The 17,476-nt window shown below is 44.2% G+C and overlaps 1 protein-coding gene across 5 annotated transcripts; it reads left to right on the top strand.

Annotated features, from left to right (window-relative positions):
* Positions 1 to 91: 91 nt before the first annotated feature.
* c12h11orf54 (chromosome 12 C11orf54 homolog) lies at positions 92 to 15,959 on the top strand. Of its 5 annotated transcripts, none has more exons than XM_038814091.1 (8): positions 92 to 377; positions 1,809 to 1,907; positions 4,965 to 5,038; positions 5,843 to 5,944; positions 8,317 to 8,493; positions 10,950 to 11,099; positions 12,962 to 13,075; positions 14,298 to 15,959. In XM_038814091.1, exons 1-8 carry the CDS (start codon positions 245 to 247, stop codon positions 14,466 to 14,468), a joined length of 1,020 nt encoding a protein of 339 aa, XP_038670019.1. In that variant the 5' UTR covers positions 92 to 244; the 3' UTR covers positions 14,469 to 15,959. The 5 variants fall into 5 exon arrangements, with proteins under 5 accessions (XP_038670019.1, XP_038670022.1, XP_038670024.1 ...); XM_038814094.1 differs by having other exon boundaries at positions 323 to 377; positions 1,809 to 1,912; XM_038814093.1 differs by lacking the exon at positions 92 to 377 and adding an exon at positions 445 to 484.
* Positions 15,960 to 17,476: the final 1,517 nt, after the last annotated feature.

Genomic DNA, 17,476 nt, shown 5'->3' with positions numbered 1-17,476 from the left:
ATAAAGAAACATTCCTTTGGGGTACCACTGGGTGGCGCAGTGGTTACCACTTGTCTATGCTAAGTATCTGAATCCAGCAGCTCATCAGTCCATCTCATTTTGCTTCCTCTCAATTTGGGTGTTTCCTCCAATCAGTCTTCCAAATTCTACCTCTCTCATTAAGAACCACCTCGGAGTCCCTAGTCCAAATTACGATGTCTGACCAAGAGTGTCCAGATTGCACCAAGTTTGACCAGACCCAGCAATGATTAACCAGGGTCCAATGAAACACTTGGCTTTTGCTGGGCAATCTCATGGTCGGTCAGGATTAAGTGCAATGGCTGCACGGATTGAGAAATCTGCATTTCATGTCCCAAAATTGGAGGAACTTTGTGAAGGTGAAGCATTGGATCTTTTTTCGTGCATTATTTGCAGTGCCGCAAGAAACCATGCAGTAAAAGTAAAATACTTTTAATGCGGATGCAATGCAAACGAAATAATAACAGTGGGTCGGATCGTATTCAGGATCGGGGATCCAGGTATCATTAGACTGGGTTCACAAAACCAGCACAAAATCCTGGAACCCTTGCTATTAACAATAACATGCAACGTCTCTATTCATTGGTGGTTCTGTAGGAATGAGGATGGTTGCTTCTAACCTCTGATGCAAATAGAACTGATTTGCCCGACTTTTGGGGGCTGGATTAGCCCCGTGGGCTGCAGTTTAAACATTGCAACTGTGGCTTTTTTTTCTGCAGTTTTCTGAACCGAGTAAACTGCGTAGATGTTTACCATTGCGACAAGCAAAATGTGATTAATAATAGTTAACTCAGATAGAAATTGCAATTATGAATAATAATAATAATCTTTTATTATTGTCACAAGTAGGCTTACATAAACACTGCAATGAAGTTACTGTGAAAATCCCCCTGTCGCCACACTATGGCGCCTGTTCGGGTACACTGAGGGAGAATTCAGAATGTCCAGTTCACCTAAGCTAACAGCATGTCTTTCGGGACTTGTGGGAGGAAACCGGAGCATCCGGAGGAAACCCACGCAGACACGGAGGGAACGTGCAGACTCCGCACAGACAGTGACCCAAGCTGGGAATCGAACCTGGGTGCCTGGCGCTGTGAAGCAATGGTGCTAACCACTGTGCAAACGTGAATGACTTGCGATGCCAACTTCCCTGTCCCCAAAGAACCCCGGAAGATTTACCTAACCGGCAAATATATAATGGCAGGGTGTTAACTGAAACCTCCTAGATCTGATTGAATCCATGCTAGCGATGAGCTCTCTGGATGGCTCAACGGGTTTGTTCAATAATAGTTGAGGCCAGGAAGATTTGCATTTTGATCGCTAGTTTATGCTGCACTAGCTGATCTCAGCCGACGCTGTGATAGGACACAAATTTGGCCTTTATTCCACTTTGTTACAGAGGGGATAATGACACCCCAAGGCTAGCAACTCCTCATGTTTGTTGGACGAGGTAGAAATGTACTCAGCAGCTGGCCAGTCTTCCAGCACTCACTGTTAAGACAGGTATGTGAACATTCGTCCTCCCCAAGCCAGACATTTACGGCTATCTGGTGATCAAGAAACTCTGTCTCAATATAGAGTCTGTACTTTCAGAAGAGAGGAGTGAGGTAATTGTCAAGAAAAAAACCCATGATGATCATTGTGTGAGGCAAAGTTAAGGGTGCTAACCTGGATCATAATAACATTGCTGGATGCAAAAGAGGTTCATTATTTTCTGGACTACTGCGGATGGACGGGAAAAATACTTGAAGGTAAAATATGTCTTTTCAGATCTGCTATTTATCTTTCAGTGCTGCAGGATGGGCTGAAGAGAAATTTTGCAGATGTTCAGGTGTCTGTAGTGGACTGCCCCGACCTCTCACGGGAGCCATTCGGTTTTGCTGCTGCAGGTTAGGTATAGTTCCTATTACCAGAGCATTTGAAAGTGACGACACTTTAGAAAATTCTTAACTTTAAATAATAATTTTTATTGTCACAAGTAGGCTCACACCAATACTGCAATGACGTTACTGTGAAAATCCCCTAGTTGCCATACTACGGCGCCTGTTCGGCTCCATAGAGGGAGAATTCAGAATGTCCAAATTGCCTAACAAGCACGTCTTTTGGGACTTGTGGGAGGAAACTCGGAGCATCCGGAGGAAACCCACGCAGACACAGGGAGAACATGCAGACTCCGCACAGACAGTGACCCAAGCCGGGAATCGAATCTGGGACCCTGGCGCCGTGAAGCAACAGTGCTTAGCACTGTGCTACCTTGCCGCCCATGCAAGACACAGATAACAAAGAATTAATGAGCCCTTCTGCGAGAGAAAAAAAGACAATTGTTTTTTTTAAATAAATGTAGAGTACCCAATTCATTTTTTCCAATTAAGGGGCAATTTAGCGTGGTCATCTTTGGGTTGTGGGGGCGAAACCCATGCAAACACGGGGAGAATGTGCAAACTCCAAGAGAACAATGAACCAGAGCTGGGACCTCAGCGCCGTGAGGCGGCAATGCTAACCACTGCGCCATCATGCTGCCTCGACAATTGTTTTCTAAACAGAATGTTAGTTGGATTGCAAATCTGACTTGCATCATATATTTGTGAAGAATATAGCATTGGCACACAGATATAGATGCAATGAAACACAATACCAGTAGGTATAAATTACTCTCTGTATTAACAGTTTTAAATCTGTTCAAAATGAACTCATTATTAGATCTTAAAATAGCGTGCAGAGGAATTTCACCAGAATCGGTCATCAATTTGCCTAAGCAGTGCACTTGTGTCCAGTCAGCATGACAATCATGGGCGAAATTCTCCGACCCCCACGACGGGTCGGAGAATAGCGGGAGGGCCTTCCCGACATTTTTCCCGCCCTCCCGCTATTCTCCCCCACCCCCCGCCCAACTCCCGACCCGAATCGCTGCCGCCGTTTTTTTACGGACGGCAGCGATTCACAGCTGTTCGATGGGCCGAAGTCCCAGCCCTTTACGCCGTTTTTACGAACGGCAAACACACCTGGTCTGGCCATTCGTAAAAACTGCGTCACAAACTCGCTTTTCATAACCATGGCACCGATTGGCACGGCAGTACCACGGCCGTGCCAAGGGTGCCATGGGCCCGCGATCGGTGGGCACCGATCGCGGGCCCGATGCCCGCGCACTCTTTCCCCTTCCGCCGCCCCGCAGTATCCATTTGCGGAGCGGCTGAGGGGCAACCCGGCCCGCGCATGCGCGGGTTTCGCGCAAATACGCGATGACGTCATCCGTGCATGCGCGGGTTGGAGTCTTCCAATCCGCGCATGCGCGGCTGACGTCATATGATGCGTCAGCCGGCGCTAACTCCGGCAAGCGGGCTTAACGATATTCGTTAAGCCCGTCATGCCGGAGCCTACGGCGTCGGGCTGCTAGCCCCGACCGGGGACCAGAATCGGTTCCCGGTCGGGAAGGGGCGCGCTGGCGTCAAACCCGCCCGGGTTTGACGCCAGCTTTACGATTTCTCCCGTTTTGGGAGAATCGCGCCCCATATGTTTTATTTTTATCTGTTTTTTTTTCCAATTAAGGGGCAATTTAGCGTGGCCAATTCACCTACCCTGTACATCTTTGGGTTGTGGGGATGAGACCCATGCCTACACTGGGAGAATGTGCAAACTTCACCTGGACAGTGACCCGGGGCCGGGATCGAACCCGGGTCCTCGGCACCGTGAAGCAACAGCGCTAACCACTGCACCGCCGTGCCGTCTTTATTTTTTATCTGTAAAAGGGAGTAAAACTAGTACTAGTTACTGAATATAGAATTGTCATTTGTGAAAACAAGAAATAATTAAATATTTTTAGTAAATGTATCCTATTTTCCTTCTCCATTTAATGTCTGATCCCAGAGTCTGGTTTGTAAAATATTATAATCTATGGCTATTTCCGGGGACACGATTAATGGTGTGTCTTGATCAGCCTAATTTGGATCATGGCCGATTGGTCCTGGAAGGAACTATTCCCACTTATATTTGTCCTGTTAAAGACAGTCTTATTCTACAGGGAGGGGTTAATTGGCATGACATTGGGTCTACAGTTGAACTTCTTCTCTGTTAGTTGAGAATCTGTTGTGTTAACACATAGCTGCGGTATTGAACTAAAATTGTATTCATAGAACATCTGCAATGCAGAAGGAGGCCATTCGGCCTATCGAGTCTGCACCAACCCTCTGAAAGAGCACCTTACCTAGGCCTAACCCCCACCTCATCCCCTTAACCCCACCTAACCTTTGGACACTTATGGACAATTTAGCATGGCCAATCCACCTAAACTGCACATCTTCGGACCGTGGGTGGAAACAAGAGCACCCGGAGGAAACCCATTCAGACGCGGGGAGAAAGTGCAAACTCCACACAGACAGTCACCTGAGGTCAGAATCAAACCCGGGTCCCTGGCCTTGTGAGGCAGCAGTGCTGACCACTCTGCCACCATGCCATCCATATTGCATTGTATTGCATTAATGTTCTTCGTATTAGTACACTGCTGACTCAAGTTGAAAAAGATCTTTGAATCGCATGCATTTTGATCTGTTAGTGGTTTGAAAACTATCTGCCTGTTCCACTAACTTGTTAATCATTGCATGTTGTGCAAATCACATTTTAAACATTATTGCAGCAGATGTGAGTGGTGGCTAAAAGAATTGGTGTTCATGGTAGAGCAGGAGGTGAAGAATATGCCAGTGACGAAGACATGAATGATGAGTGACAAAACCCATGGAGAAAATCGGCATGTACCTATAATATATTTGTTTATCAGTTCAGTTGAGTTGGGTCTTCCAAACACAGTAAGAGAAATTCGGTTTCCCATTGCTCTAACATAATTAGTTTTGCTTTCCATCAGGGTTGACATTAGCATTTAATTCAATCAAAGGTTATTTGACCTATTGAATTTTTAGAGTTAACCTTCACTGCAGTTTGTTTTTATTTGACAGGGCTATGTGGGAAACCTCGAATAGCAGATGTGGGAGGAGTTGCTTATCTTTTACCGCTTCCAAACACTGAGAAGGTGAAGGGAATTGATAAATCTTATTCTTTGGGCTTGGCAAGTGCAAATCAGGCACTTAACTGGGGAGCAGCAGCACCAGCCGCAGGATCAAGGACCCCTCCTGCCGAGACCTGCTGGTCACTCGGAGGCTGGCAGCTCTGCATTGCTCAGGAGCACCACTGGGAGGTGGTGGGTGCTGCTGGTAATACACCCACCCGAGGATGAGGACTGCCGAGGGACCCAGGCACAGGGGCAGATTGGCAGTAAGGGCAGGGGTGCAAAGGAACCCGCCACCTTGCGAAGCCCACAAGGAAATCTTTCCATGTGGTGAGTCCTCTGCCATCTACTGGGTGAATGCCAGTGGTGGCAGGGTGAAGCATTAATTGGCGACGGGGAAGGAAAGCTCTCCATGAGCCTTCCCGCCACAAACTTAATCAGCGCACTGGTGGGAAGGCAGTGGGGCCCCCATCCACCACCCTTCCAGTGATTAAATTCTGCCCCACCCTCCACCAAACCTACCTCCGATGGGGGAAAGCCATTAAATTCCACCCAGAAAATCTGTTAAGAGGACTTTACAAGAACCTGCCTTCATATAACATCTTTTAACACACGAAAATGTATCAGGCCATAGCAGCAGTACATTCTTAATTGAACTCTATGTACTCAATATATCCATATTTAGTTGCCTGAAGGGAACACAAACTTACACCATGGTACAACGTTCCTGATCTTAGACACACATATTTCTTCAATGTAGAGCATATAACACTGTAAGAGGTTTGTTCCAATATAAAGTAACAGGTATATTTTTATTTCCCATTACAGATCTATAATCTCAACACTGTTGCTGAGGAAGTGGAACTACCTGGTGCCTTCATCCTTGGAGCGGGAGCAGCATCATTTAAAGCTGTGGGTGTGAATGCAGAGGTAAACATTATAAATGTTCCATTAAGTATGATAACTATTTATTGTTACCTTGTATTTTAGGTCATCATTGAAAATACCTCATAATGCAAATTAATTCCATCATAAGTTTACATGCGACACAGTCAGTAGCACTTACTCAGCAACAACCTGCTCATGGACGTCAAGGTCACTCAGCTTCTGACCTCATTACTGCCTTGGTTCAAACATGGACATAAGAGCTGAATGCCAGAGGTGAGGTGAGAGACTGCACTTGACGTCAAGGCAGCATTTGATCGAGTATGGCATCAAGGAGCCCTAGCTAAACTGGAGTCAATGGGAATTGGGGAAAACTCTCCATTGGTTGGAGTCATATCTGGTACAAAGGAAGATGGTTGTGATGGTCGGAGTCAATCATCTCAGCTCCAGGACATCACTGCAAGAGTTCCTCAGGGTAGTGTCCTAGGCCCAACCATTTTCAGCTGCTTCATCAATTACCTCCTTTCCATCATAAGGCCAGAGTGGGAATGTTTGCAGATTACTGGACAATGTTCAGCTCCATTCACCACTCCTCAGATAATGAAGCAGTCCATGTCCAAATGCAGCAAGATCTGGACAATATCCAGGTTTGGGCTGACAAGTGGCAAGTCACATTCGTGCCACACAAGTGGCAGGCAATCACCATCTCCTACAAAAGAGGATCTAACCATCGGCCCTTGACATTCAATGGCATTATGGACTGAGATTAGGAGAAATTTCTTTATTCGAAGGATTGTGAATCTTTGGAATATTCTATCCCAAAGGGTCGTAGATGCTCCAACGTTGAATATGTTCAAGGCTGGGAGAAATATTTAATTTCTGAGAATCAAGGGACATGCGAAGTGGGCAGTGAAGTGGAGTTGAGGCAACAGATCAATAGTGCTCGTATTGAATGGCAAAGCTGGCTCGAGGGGTGTATCATCTACTCCTGCTCCTGTTTCGTACGTTCTTAAGAAAATTATGTCAGACATTAACAGAGGCTTCAAATCATTGTAGAAATTCAGTTAGATGTAATGTTCCAGTGATTTGGTTGGAGATTACACTACCTGGCTAAACCAAACGAAGGAGGCAGGTCTTCAAGTTTGATCCTTGAGTTAGCTTGTCGCAGCTAAGCAGCACTCTTGTTTTTATGGGCATGTCTGCGACGATTTCTTAATGGCCTGGCCAACCAACTGTGTCTTTTCAGGAGTCTGCACGTTCTCCCCGTGTTCGCGTGGGTTTCCTCCAGGTGCTCCGGTTTCCTCCCACAGTACAAAGATGTGCAGGTTAGGTGGATTGGCCATGCTAAATTGCCCTTAGTGTCCAAAATTGCCCTTAGTGTTGGGTGGGGTTACTGGGTTATGGAGATGGGGTGGAGGTGTGGGCTTGGGTAGGGTGCTCTTTTCAAGAGCCGGTGCAGACTCGATGGGCTGAATGGCCTCCTTCTGCACTGTAAATTCTACGATTCTATGAAATATGTACCGGCCCAATTTGTAAATTGGTAAAAATTGTAGATTACTTTTTTAAAATGTTACGAATACCCAATTATTTTTTTTTCCAATTAAGGGCAATTTAGCGTGGCCAATCCAACTACCCATCATATCTTTGGGTTGTGGAGGTGAGACCCACGCAGAACGGAGAAAAAATTGTAGATTATTATAAAGTTGTCAGCTCACTATAAGGGGAGTCTAGCATTTTTGTACACAAAGTGAGGACTCCAACAGATGCCCTTTGTGATCATGGTGAGGACTGCAGTGGCTGCAATTTAAGTTCCAGTGATTATGAAGTTATGTTAAGTTTTTCACACAGAGAGTGTGGGGTACCTGGAACGCGCTGCCGTAGAATGTGGTGGGACCTAGTACATTAGCATAATTTAAGAGGCGTCTGGATGGGTACATGAATAGGGAGGAAATAGAAGGATACGGACTGAATAAGTGCAGAATATTTTGTTTTTAGTTAGCGCATCATGATCGGCACAGGCTTGAAGGGCCTGTTCCTGTGCTGTACTTTGTTTCTATAAATTTATTTCCCCCAATTTTTTTTCCCAATTAAGGGGGAATTTAGCTTGGCCAATCCACCTAACCTACACATCTTTGGGTTGTGTGGGTGAAACACACGGGGAGAATGTGCTTACTCCATACGGCCAGTGACCCAGGGCCGGGATTCGAACCCGGGTCCTCAGCGCTGTAGGCTGCAGTGCTAACCACTACGCCACATGCCGCCCCCCCCGCTGTACTTTTCTTTGTTCTTCTTTGTATTGAGACCATTTCAGTTCATATGGTTTACTGGTAACTGAGTACAGTTGGAATGTCATTCTATATATCTCCTGATGGAAGATCATTTGCTCACTGATTTCTGTGCGTTTTGTTTCACTTTAGCTTATGCCCAATGTCTCGACCAGAGGAGATGGTAAACCTGAAGTGAACCACAGTTATAGTGCCAAATTAAACCCTGCAACGGGTGAGTGTATCCTGGAGAATTATGGTGAAAAGTACAAGACCTGCGATTTTGCGTTGCTGGCAAACCTGTACATTAGTGAAGGGAAACCAGGAAAGGCGAGTGGAATTCCTTTCATATTTCCATTTATGCTGTTAATGTGGTTGCGAGTTCTATATCAGTGTGTTTTTAAAAAAAAATGAAATGAAAGACACAAACCTTCAGTTAAATGTCTGTCAAATTCAGATTTTACTTATCCAAATGGATGGGGAAATCCCCAGCGTTTCCTTTTCATAGATGAATGATTTTGAGGTCAGACAAGTGCAGCAACATATTTCTATGACACCTTTTGAATGTGAGGAAAAAGCCCCAAGGCGCGTCACAGGTGACTGTCAAGTCGGAAGGGTGAGTGAGAAGAAGTGACCAAAACTTCAGTGAAAGAAAAAGGTGTTTAGATAGGAGTTCTTAAAAAATAATAATCAAGGCAGCTGAATGCTGTGCTACCATTGGTGGGACAAAGAGACATAGAAGGCAAGAGCGAGGGGGGGACAGATCACTTGGAGGCAGATGTATGTCTGTCAGAAATTGCAAAAAGAATTTGTAAGGAGTTAAGATAAGAGCACAAAGATTCTAAATGTAAGGTGCTGGGAGACCAGGATTCCGTATAAACCAATGGAGGGCACAGGTGAGTAGATTAGGTATGGATAGAATATATGGTGCAGAGGATGGGACCAGGAATCAGTATGAATAAGAATGTCAGTGGTAGGATGACTGAAGTAGGAGTGTAATCTGGCAGAGGTGGAAGTTAATAGTTCTGATGATGGAGTTAGTTTGTGTGGTATAAAGTTCAGTTCAGAGTCTAGAATCATGCCTAGAAAGATAATAGATAATCCAGTTTAACCTGAATGAGTGAGTGAGTGAATACTTACAGTAGGTTTTTTCTGGAAAGCCTCCACTTATAAGGAACCCGCAATATTTGAGCTTTATGTAGAGGAATAATATTGCAGTGCTGAATATAACTGTTGCTCCTGATGTGTTAGAGGGTTTGGTAGGTTTCTTATGACCCTTTGAAATCAACCACTACTCAACTTTACAGCTCCAGAAAGCGACCTTTCAAATTATACATGCTTGCGTTCCTGTTGTCTGACCCGTGGAAATGGGGCAGGCTGTATTTTCCTCTGCCATCCCTCTCAGCATGTGATCTGGGAAGCAAAATGAAGAGTGTGCATGTAAATGATTTGCAGGCCGTGTCATTGCCTGAGAGTTTGGACATGCGGCTGAAGCGATTGGTTGAAGGATTTGGCGATCTAGATGGTGTGCAGGGAATGACATGTCAAAGATAATAATAATCTTTATTATTGTCACAAGTAGGCTTACATTAACACTGCAATGAAGTTACTGTGAAAATCCTTTAGTCGCCACACTTGGGCGCCAGTTCGGGTACACTGAGGAAGAATTCAGAATGTCCAATTCGCCTAACAAGCACGTCTTTTGGGACTTGTGGGAGGAAACTGGAGCCACCTGGAGGAAACCCACGCAGACACTGGAAGAAAGTGCAGACTATGCACAGACAGTGACCCAAGACGGGAATCTAATCTGTGACCCTGGCGCGGTGAAGCAACAGTGCTAACCACTGTGCTACCGTGCCGCCCGAAAACTCCGCACAGACCGTGACCCAACCTGGAAATCGAACCCGGGTCGGTGGTGCTGTGAAACAACAGTGCTAACCGCTGTGCTGTAGCACCACTCTTAAAAGGGCCAATGGTCCTTGCTGTTGAATGTTTGTGTGTATGGAAATAAAATATTACCTCAAAAGGGTAACATAATTTTTTGCCACAGACTTTTCTATTGGTATTCTGATTTGTGTATTGCACTGGGCAGTTAATAGCTACTGCATTGTACATTTTATATCATAGGTAACAGAAAATGCCAGTAATGCTCAGCAGGCCTGGCAGCATCTATAAGAGAACGAAACAAAGTTAATGTTTCATGCTGACGAGGGTGGTGCTGTTGTTTGGCAAACGGAGCTGTGACTGGCAGAGGGCCAAACACTTCCCGATCCCCTCTGACGGTGCCTCCTGTTTATCCAGTCCATGACTCCACCACCATGCCTCCAGCTATTGTAAAATAAAGTCAGTTCTGGTGAAAGATCATAAACCTGTAACATTAACTCTTGTTTCCTTTGCTACAGATGCTGCTAGACTTGCTGGATGTTTCCAACACCTTCTGTTATTATTTCAGATTTCCAGCACCCAAGGCATTTGGATTTTGCATTGTATTTTCAAATCTAATGCTTTTGCCACACTTTGCATCAGGTTTAGATCCTATTACTGTACTTATTCCTTTGTGGTGGTCAATTTTGGTTGCATTAGCAAATTTTCTCTATGTGGGTTTGAAGTTATATTGTATAATATGGTTTTAAGAAATGGGGTGGTGCATTTATGTTTCATATTGCGCAGTGCAACTTCAATGCATGGATCCAAAATATATTAAAGGATATAAATAAAATGTACAGGATTCTTCAGAGGGATATTTTTACTTATGGTATAACCAGATCACTACTGTTGTTAACTAGGTTGTTGAAGTAAGAAGCAGCAGAAGAACAGGGCAGAGTAACTTTGTGAGCTGTATGAGGGAAGCACTGGATCGGCACTATGGAAAGAAGCCTGTAGGAATGGGGGGCACTTTCCTCATTCAAAAAGGAAAAGCCAAGATTCATGTTATGGTGAGTACCAATGCATGTAGTGTTTTCTACATAGTACTGCAATTGGATATGAGGGACAGGCAGAGTAAGGTGGTTATGAATATCGCAGAGAGGGTACAGATTTCTATTCGGACCAGAAATCAAAGGTAAAGCCCCAGAAAAAACCTTATTCATGGATTGTCTGGACGCTGGTTTTTAGCTGAACTATCCACAGTAGCTGCCGGTATTGGGTTTCTCACTGGTGCAGTTAGAATCACTGCGGTGCACTGCAGAACTACAGCAGTTGTTCTGCTATTGTGGCTGATTCGCTTTTCTCTTGGACACAGTGGTATTGATTAGAAATAATCCTTTAAGAGCTCTTGTTTTGCAGCTGTGAGGTCTTCTGGTGGGTTTGCAGACCACAAATAGTTCAGCTTTGATAAAGAGGTCTCAAGAGCTGGGCAGGGCGGGGTGGGGGGGGGGGGGGGGGCAGAGGTTAAGGCTGTTGCTCCTTCTGTCCCTGTGGCAGTCCCCAGATTGTTTAGTTCAAATCCAGTGTACCTTACACCCGAGAGCTGGGTGATGTGACCGGTCTCCAGTTTCCAGGCTTATCTTAGCCACTGTCTCTTAGGCTCCTTAAAATCTGGACATGATTGTCCCAATCTGCCCACTGACGGGACTTTTTGGTCCCGCGGAAGACAACGGATCGTTGACCGGCTTGCCACATCTGCTGAGGACGGAAAATCCTGGCCTGTGTCTCCGCAAAGCAGCCTGTGTCCTTCGCATCACAACATAGGAGCTGCTGTAAGCCAGTGTCCTTTTGGTTTACAGAAGTGTTCTTTACAAAAAAAAATCAATACCACATTTTAAATAAGTATTATATTGCACAACCGCATAACAAAAGGAGCATCTACCCCTGAAGGTTTACTTATGATACGCCTGAATTGCCTAGTTAAACCGTATATGGTTGAATTCAAGATGCTCTCATCTACAACTCCTGCAAGTTCCTCTGGTTAATTGAAAACGATGCCCTCTGTAAGAACGGTTGATGTTGAAGCTCTTTACTTTTCAGGCAAATCTTTTTACACTCCTATATTAGTTGGAGTCATGAATAATTTGTATAACTTCTAAAAAATCAATCATTCATCCGTAAGGTTTATTGTTCGCAACGGTTGTATTTATTGTCAGCCTGACACATCAAAATACATTATGTTTAAGAGCCCCCAAGTCAAGATGTGGAGGCATCCACTCCGACCTACAAAATTCCTGTCGCCCAAATAGGGAGTACAGATCCTTTCTCTATAAGTACACATCTTACTTGCTGAAATTGGGAGAGCTTCAGTGCAAGTTGATAGCCGCTGTTCATGTCTGAAAGTGTGTCCTGGAATACAGCTGGAGTTGATCTAGCTGCAGTCAAGTAGCTTCCAAGAACTGCTGCTGCCTCATGGCGTCAGGGACCCGAGTTTGATCCCGGCCTCCGGTCACTGTCCATGTGGAGTTTGCACATTCTCCCCGTGTTTAATTGGAAAAAAAAGAACTGAGGGGTACTCTAAATTTATTGAAGGAAAAAGCTTCCTAGACCTGTTTTTCCCATGGTTGTCCAGTTTGAATCACACTGTCAGAAGCAGTGCTGATGATCAGTGTTGTACTCAAAATTGGACTGGTTGCTAGGTGCAGAGAAACACCCTTGACTCTCCCATGAACTCCTCTTGAACAAGGGCTTCTTGTATTGGAAGCTAACCTGTTGGTGGAGGGATCCTGCCAATAGCTAGATCTTAAACTGGGATGGAGAGGGATTTTGAAGGACTATCTTTTTTTTTAATGAATGGAAGCTGTACAAATATACACAGACTTTTTTAGTTGCCATGTTTTTTGGTTTTAAAGTTGTTGAACTTTATTTCTAGCCTGAGTTTTCTCCCTGTCCTCTGAACGGCGATGAGGCTGTAAACAATTGGCTGAAGTTCTTTGACATGAGTGCTCCTCTCATCTGCCAATCGGTGTATGTGTCCCGGGATCTGGTATGTATTAAAGTCTAGACATTTGTAAATGTTTGTCAGGTATCCTATTGTCCTTCAGTAACTTTTAAAGTAAAGATTCAATTTGATGTTTAATCCATATCTGATTTATATTTTTTCAGGGTTTATTTTAATTGAATTACCTTTTTAATTTGATGTGATCTTTTATGAGTGAAGAGTATACTTCCTACAATTTATTTTACGAGGTTTTTTTTGATGGGTAAATGCAACATGTGTCGTTACACAAAGCCATGCAGATCAGAAGATATCAGACTCAATATTTGTCTCTGCTGAGTTAGCAGATCTCAGCCAAGGCAGCAGTTAATTGGTCCAGGTGGGCTATAGTTGGTTCAGGTTCTCCAGGGCTGTGGAGGGAATATTATAAGTTCCCATTCCAGCTGTCCACAACCATGTAACAATTCTTGCTTAATTGTGTGCCTGTGTAGATGTCAGTACGTCAGAGATGTTAGTGCCTGTGATAACCCAGCAAGTGTTGGTGCTTCAATGAGAGGATGTAGCAAAATAAGGGCGGGAGACTACTGGAAATTAAAAGGGGGAAAAAAGTATTTTTAGGAACATACTGATTACAATGGGAACTTAAACCTTTTGTTGCAGTAACTACATTTGCTTTATGCAGCTGTATTACCTGATTATTCACCTCATAAACAACAGGAGAAAAGTTGGGACTCAACTCTTGTGCAAGCAGAATCCATTTAAATAAATGTGTTTTTACACACAATCATCTTATTTTAGTTATATTTTTGTCTTTCAGATAGAGGTCCATTTGGTAGTATGTTACTCCATAAAATTCCTATAGTGCAGAAGGAGGCCATTCGGCCCATCGAGTCTGCACTGACCCTCTGAAAGAGCACTCTACCCAGGTTTCTAGCTGATCTGGCACTCTCCAATCATTTGGGTGGACATTGTTTAGAGATTAAAACTGTAACACTGAGATCAGTCAAGGTTAAAATACTTCATTATTGTTTCAATACTTGTTGCTGTTTTCCTTACACTTCTTAGCATTGATAAAAATGGAACCATGTTGCCATTTCCCTAATGGTGTTAAACAAAGATGATGTGCAAGACCGGAGTGGTAATTTAGCAATATTTTTAGAAGCAAAATACAGGAATGGGCCACTAGAACTTTTACGGGAACTCACTGTATGCCGTTTTAGTGTTGCCTCCAGTTTTAAACTGTACCAGCTGACCTGTTTTCCTTTACAAGGGATTTGACCTGCGAGTGGAGCATACCCACTGTTTCAGCCATCATGGAGAAGGTGGGCACTATCACTACGACACTACCCCAGACACTGTGGAATACCTGGGCTACTTCCTGCCAGCAGAACACCTTTATCGAATTGATCGGCCGGAGCAAATTCACAAACTAGGGTGGTGATTAGTTACACTTCCAGACAATCATTTTGGAAATGTAACAAGGCCCTGGGTGATTTGTTCAATAATGCTGCAAAGTCATTAGGATATCAGAAAAGTGTGATGATTTGTATGTTCTATGATGAATATATTAAATTTTCCTACTATGTCAATTTGAGTTGTGAAAATGAGTCAACAGTATAATGGCGCATTTATCCTCTTTGTGTTTGGAGAGAGCATTTTGAAAGGTGTGAATTTTGTGTGAAATAAGTGGGAACGGCAGGAGGAGTGGTGGTTACAGGCTTTATCACTGGGGATGAGGAGAATCCGTGCACGTTATTGTGTAATTTCTGCAGTGGATTATGGGTGCCAGCACATGAAGCTTCAAGACAATACCGGACCACTATTATATATAGTTCTCTGATTTGTAATGAATAATCTTCAGAATTTTGCAGAAAGTTATGTTTGTGATGAAAAGAACGTGGGTATGTTGGGCGGGCGCTTCAGATTTTTTTTGCAGAGTGGACCAGCGGGCATGAAAAACAGAGTGGAAGCTGCTGGCCCCAAGTGCAGCTTCCTCCGCCATATCTTTCGGCTCTTAGCTTTAAAAAAAAAACGAGTGAAGGGGTTGCTAGATTATTGATTCATTGATTTATTTGGTGCCTTTAAGGATTTATTGAGTGTATACCCAGAGAACAAAATAATTCAAAACATCCTGGGTGGGATTCTCTGCCGGCGGGATTTTCTGTTTTGCCGCCGCGTTGGGATTTCCCGATGGTGTGGGGCTGCCCCACAATGGGAAACCCCATTGACCAGCCGGCGTAACGGAGAATCCCGCCAGCGGGTCGAGGCAGAAATCTGGCGTGGCGGGGCGGAGAATCCAGCCCCCTGTCTGCAAAAGGATAATCACTGTTTCAGATAATGAGTAAACTATTGAAATTTGGTGTCGTGTCTGCAGAAATTCAGACATTGTTTCATAAAATGTTTCATATAATGAATAGACCATTGTATTCCAGCGCAATTAGAAATAGGAATGTATCAAATAATTAGCAATAGCAAGGTTAATGGCTAGCCGTGACGTGAGCATCTTATCTTCGTAAGGTGGCGCACGTAGATACTGAATTCATTTTGATGGGCATCAGTGAATCTTAAGTGACGACCAATGTTTAATTAATAAATCATCTTCTAAGTGACAGACATCTATTTGAACAAACCAGGAGCCGAGAATTAGAAACCAATGAGAATGAATGAGGGATGAGACCAGCGATAAGAATTTCCTCGTGGTTAAGCGGCTGTTCCGAATTTATGCTTTCATGAATCTTTTGAACCATCTATCGATTTACTTTGTTTTTAAGTAATCTCTTTACACTTTTCCTATGCTTTATGTTGATGCTTTTCACTATGTTCTGACCAGTTTATGTACCATTTTGATCTACATTTTTGATTCAGTTTTGATGCAAGTGTATTAAGGTGAATAATCAGCAATAAAAGTTGTATTTTGGACATTTCCAATCAACTGGACTTTTGACTCTTATTAGAAGATAGATTAAGAGATCCTTTAGGGGTGGGACCTACAATATCATGTTGGCAGTGTGGGCTCTGCTTAAGCCAGAAATGTAGGTTTTCAAAATGGCTCCCCATTTAAAAAAATACAACCCCCCACCCAGTGAAGGTTTCCCATGGACATGGAGCAGCCCTTACCTGAGGAACACCTACCCATGCAACCTCCCCCTCCCCCAACCAAGGAACATTGCCTACACTGCCCCAGGCACAATTTGCTTCCAAAATCAATCCCTCCCCCTCTCACCTTCACATAGACCATCCCTGACAGCTCCATTTCCTTCCCTTCCTTGACCTCTCTGTCTCCATTTCTAGGGATAGATTGACCACCAATATTCATTACCGTGGCTAGCACTGCTGCCTCATGCGGTCGAGGACCAGGGTTCAATCCCAGCCCCAGGTCACTGTCCATGTTGGGCTTGCACATTCTCCCTGTTGCTGCGCGGGTCTCACTCCCACAATCCAAAGATGTGCAGGGTAGGTGGGTTGGCCACGCTAAGTTGCCCCTTAATTGGAAAAACTTAAAAACCCACCGACTCCCCACTGCTCCCTCAACCAACGGCTCCTCACACCCTGCTCCCTGTAAGACTCCATCCCGGGGCCGAGGTAGAGATGGTTAGCAGTTTCAAATTCCTAGGGGTGCACATCTCCAAAAATCGGTCCTGGTCCACCCACGTAGACGCTCCCACCAAGAAAGCACAACAGCGCCTATACTTCCTCAGGAAACTAAGGAAATTCGGCATGTCCACATTAATCCTTACCAACTTTTACAGATGCACCATAGAAAGCATCCTATCTGACTGCATCACAGCCTGGTGTGGCAACTGCTCGGCCCAAGACCGCAAGAATCTTCAGAGAGTCGTGAATACAGCCCAGTCCATCACAGAAACCTGCCTCCCATCCATTGACTCCATCTACACCTCCCGCTGCCTGGGGAAAGTGGGCAGCATAATCAAAGACCCCTCCCACCCGGCTTACTCACTCTTCCAACTTTTTCCATCGGGCAGGAGATACAGAAGTCTGAGAACACGTACGAACAGACTCAAAAACAGCTTCTTCCCCACTGTCACCAGACTCCTAAATGACCCTCTTATGGACTGACCTCATTAACACTACACCCTATATGCTTCATCCAATGCCGGTGCTTATGTAGTTACATTGTATATTTTGTGTTGCCCTATTATGTATTTTCTTTTATTCCCTTTACTTCCCATGTACTTAATGATCTGTTGAGCTGCTTGCAGAAAAATACTTTTTGCTGTACCTCGGTACACGTGACAATAAACAAATCCAATCCAATCCAATCCAATCCAGATAAGTGATTTGGATTAATTCTTTTGAACTACTTAGTTTTTGTTATTAGCCATTTTTATTTTTCTAGTTATTTTGAGGAAATGTTGGAAAACGAGGTCTGCAAAATTCCTTTGTACAGATCTTGACTGAAGCAAACATTTATTACTGAATATGCTTATG

Source organism: Scyliorhinus canicula, chromosome 12 (genome assembly GCF_902713615.1).
Source record: "Scyliorhinus canicula chromosome 12, sScyCan1.1, whole genome shotgun sequence".
Classification (NCBI taxonomy): domain Eukaryota; kingdom Metazoa; phylum Chordata; class Chondrichthyes; order Carcharhiniformes; family Scyliorhinidae; genus Scyliorhinus; species Scyliorhinus canicula.
The sequence above is the reverse complement of the archived record's forward strand: the minus strand, read 5'-3'. Positions and strand labels throughout refer to the sequence as shown.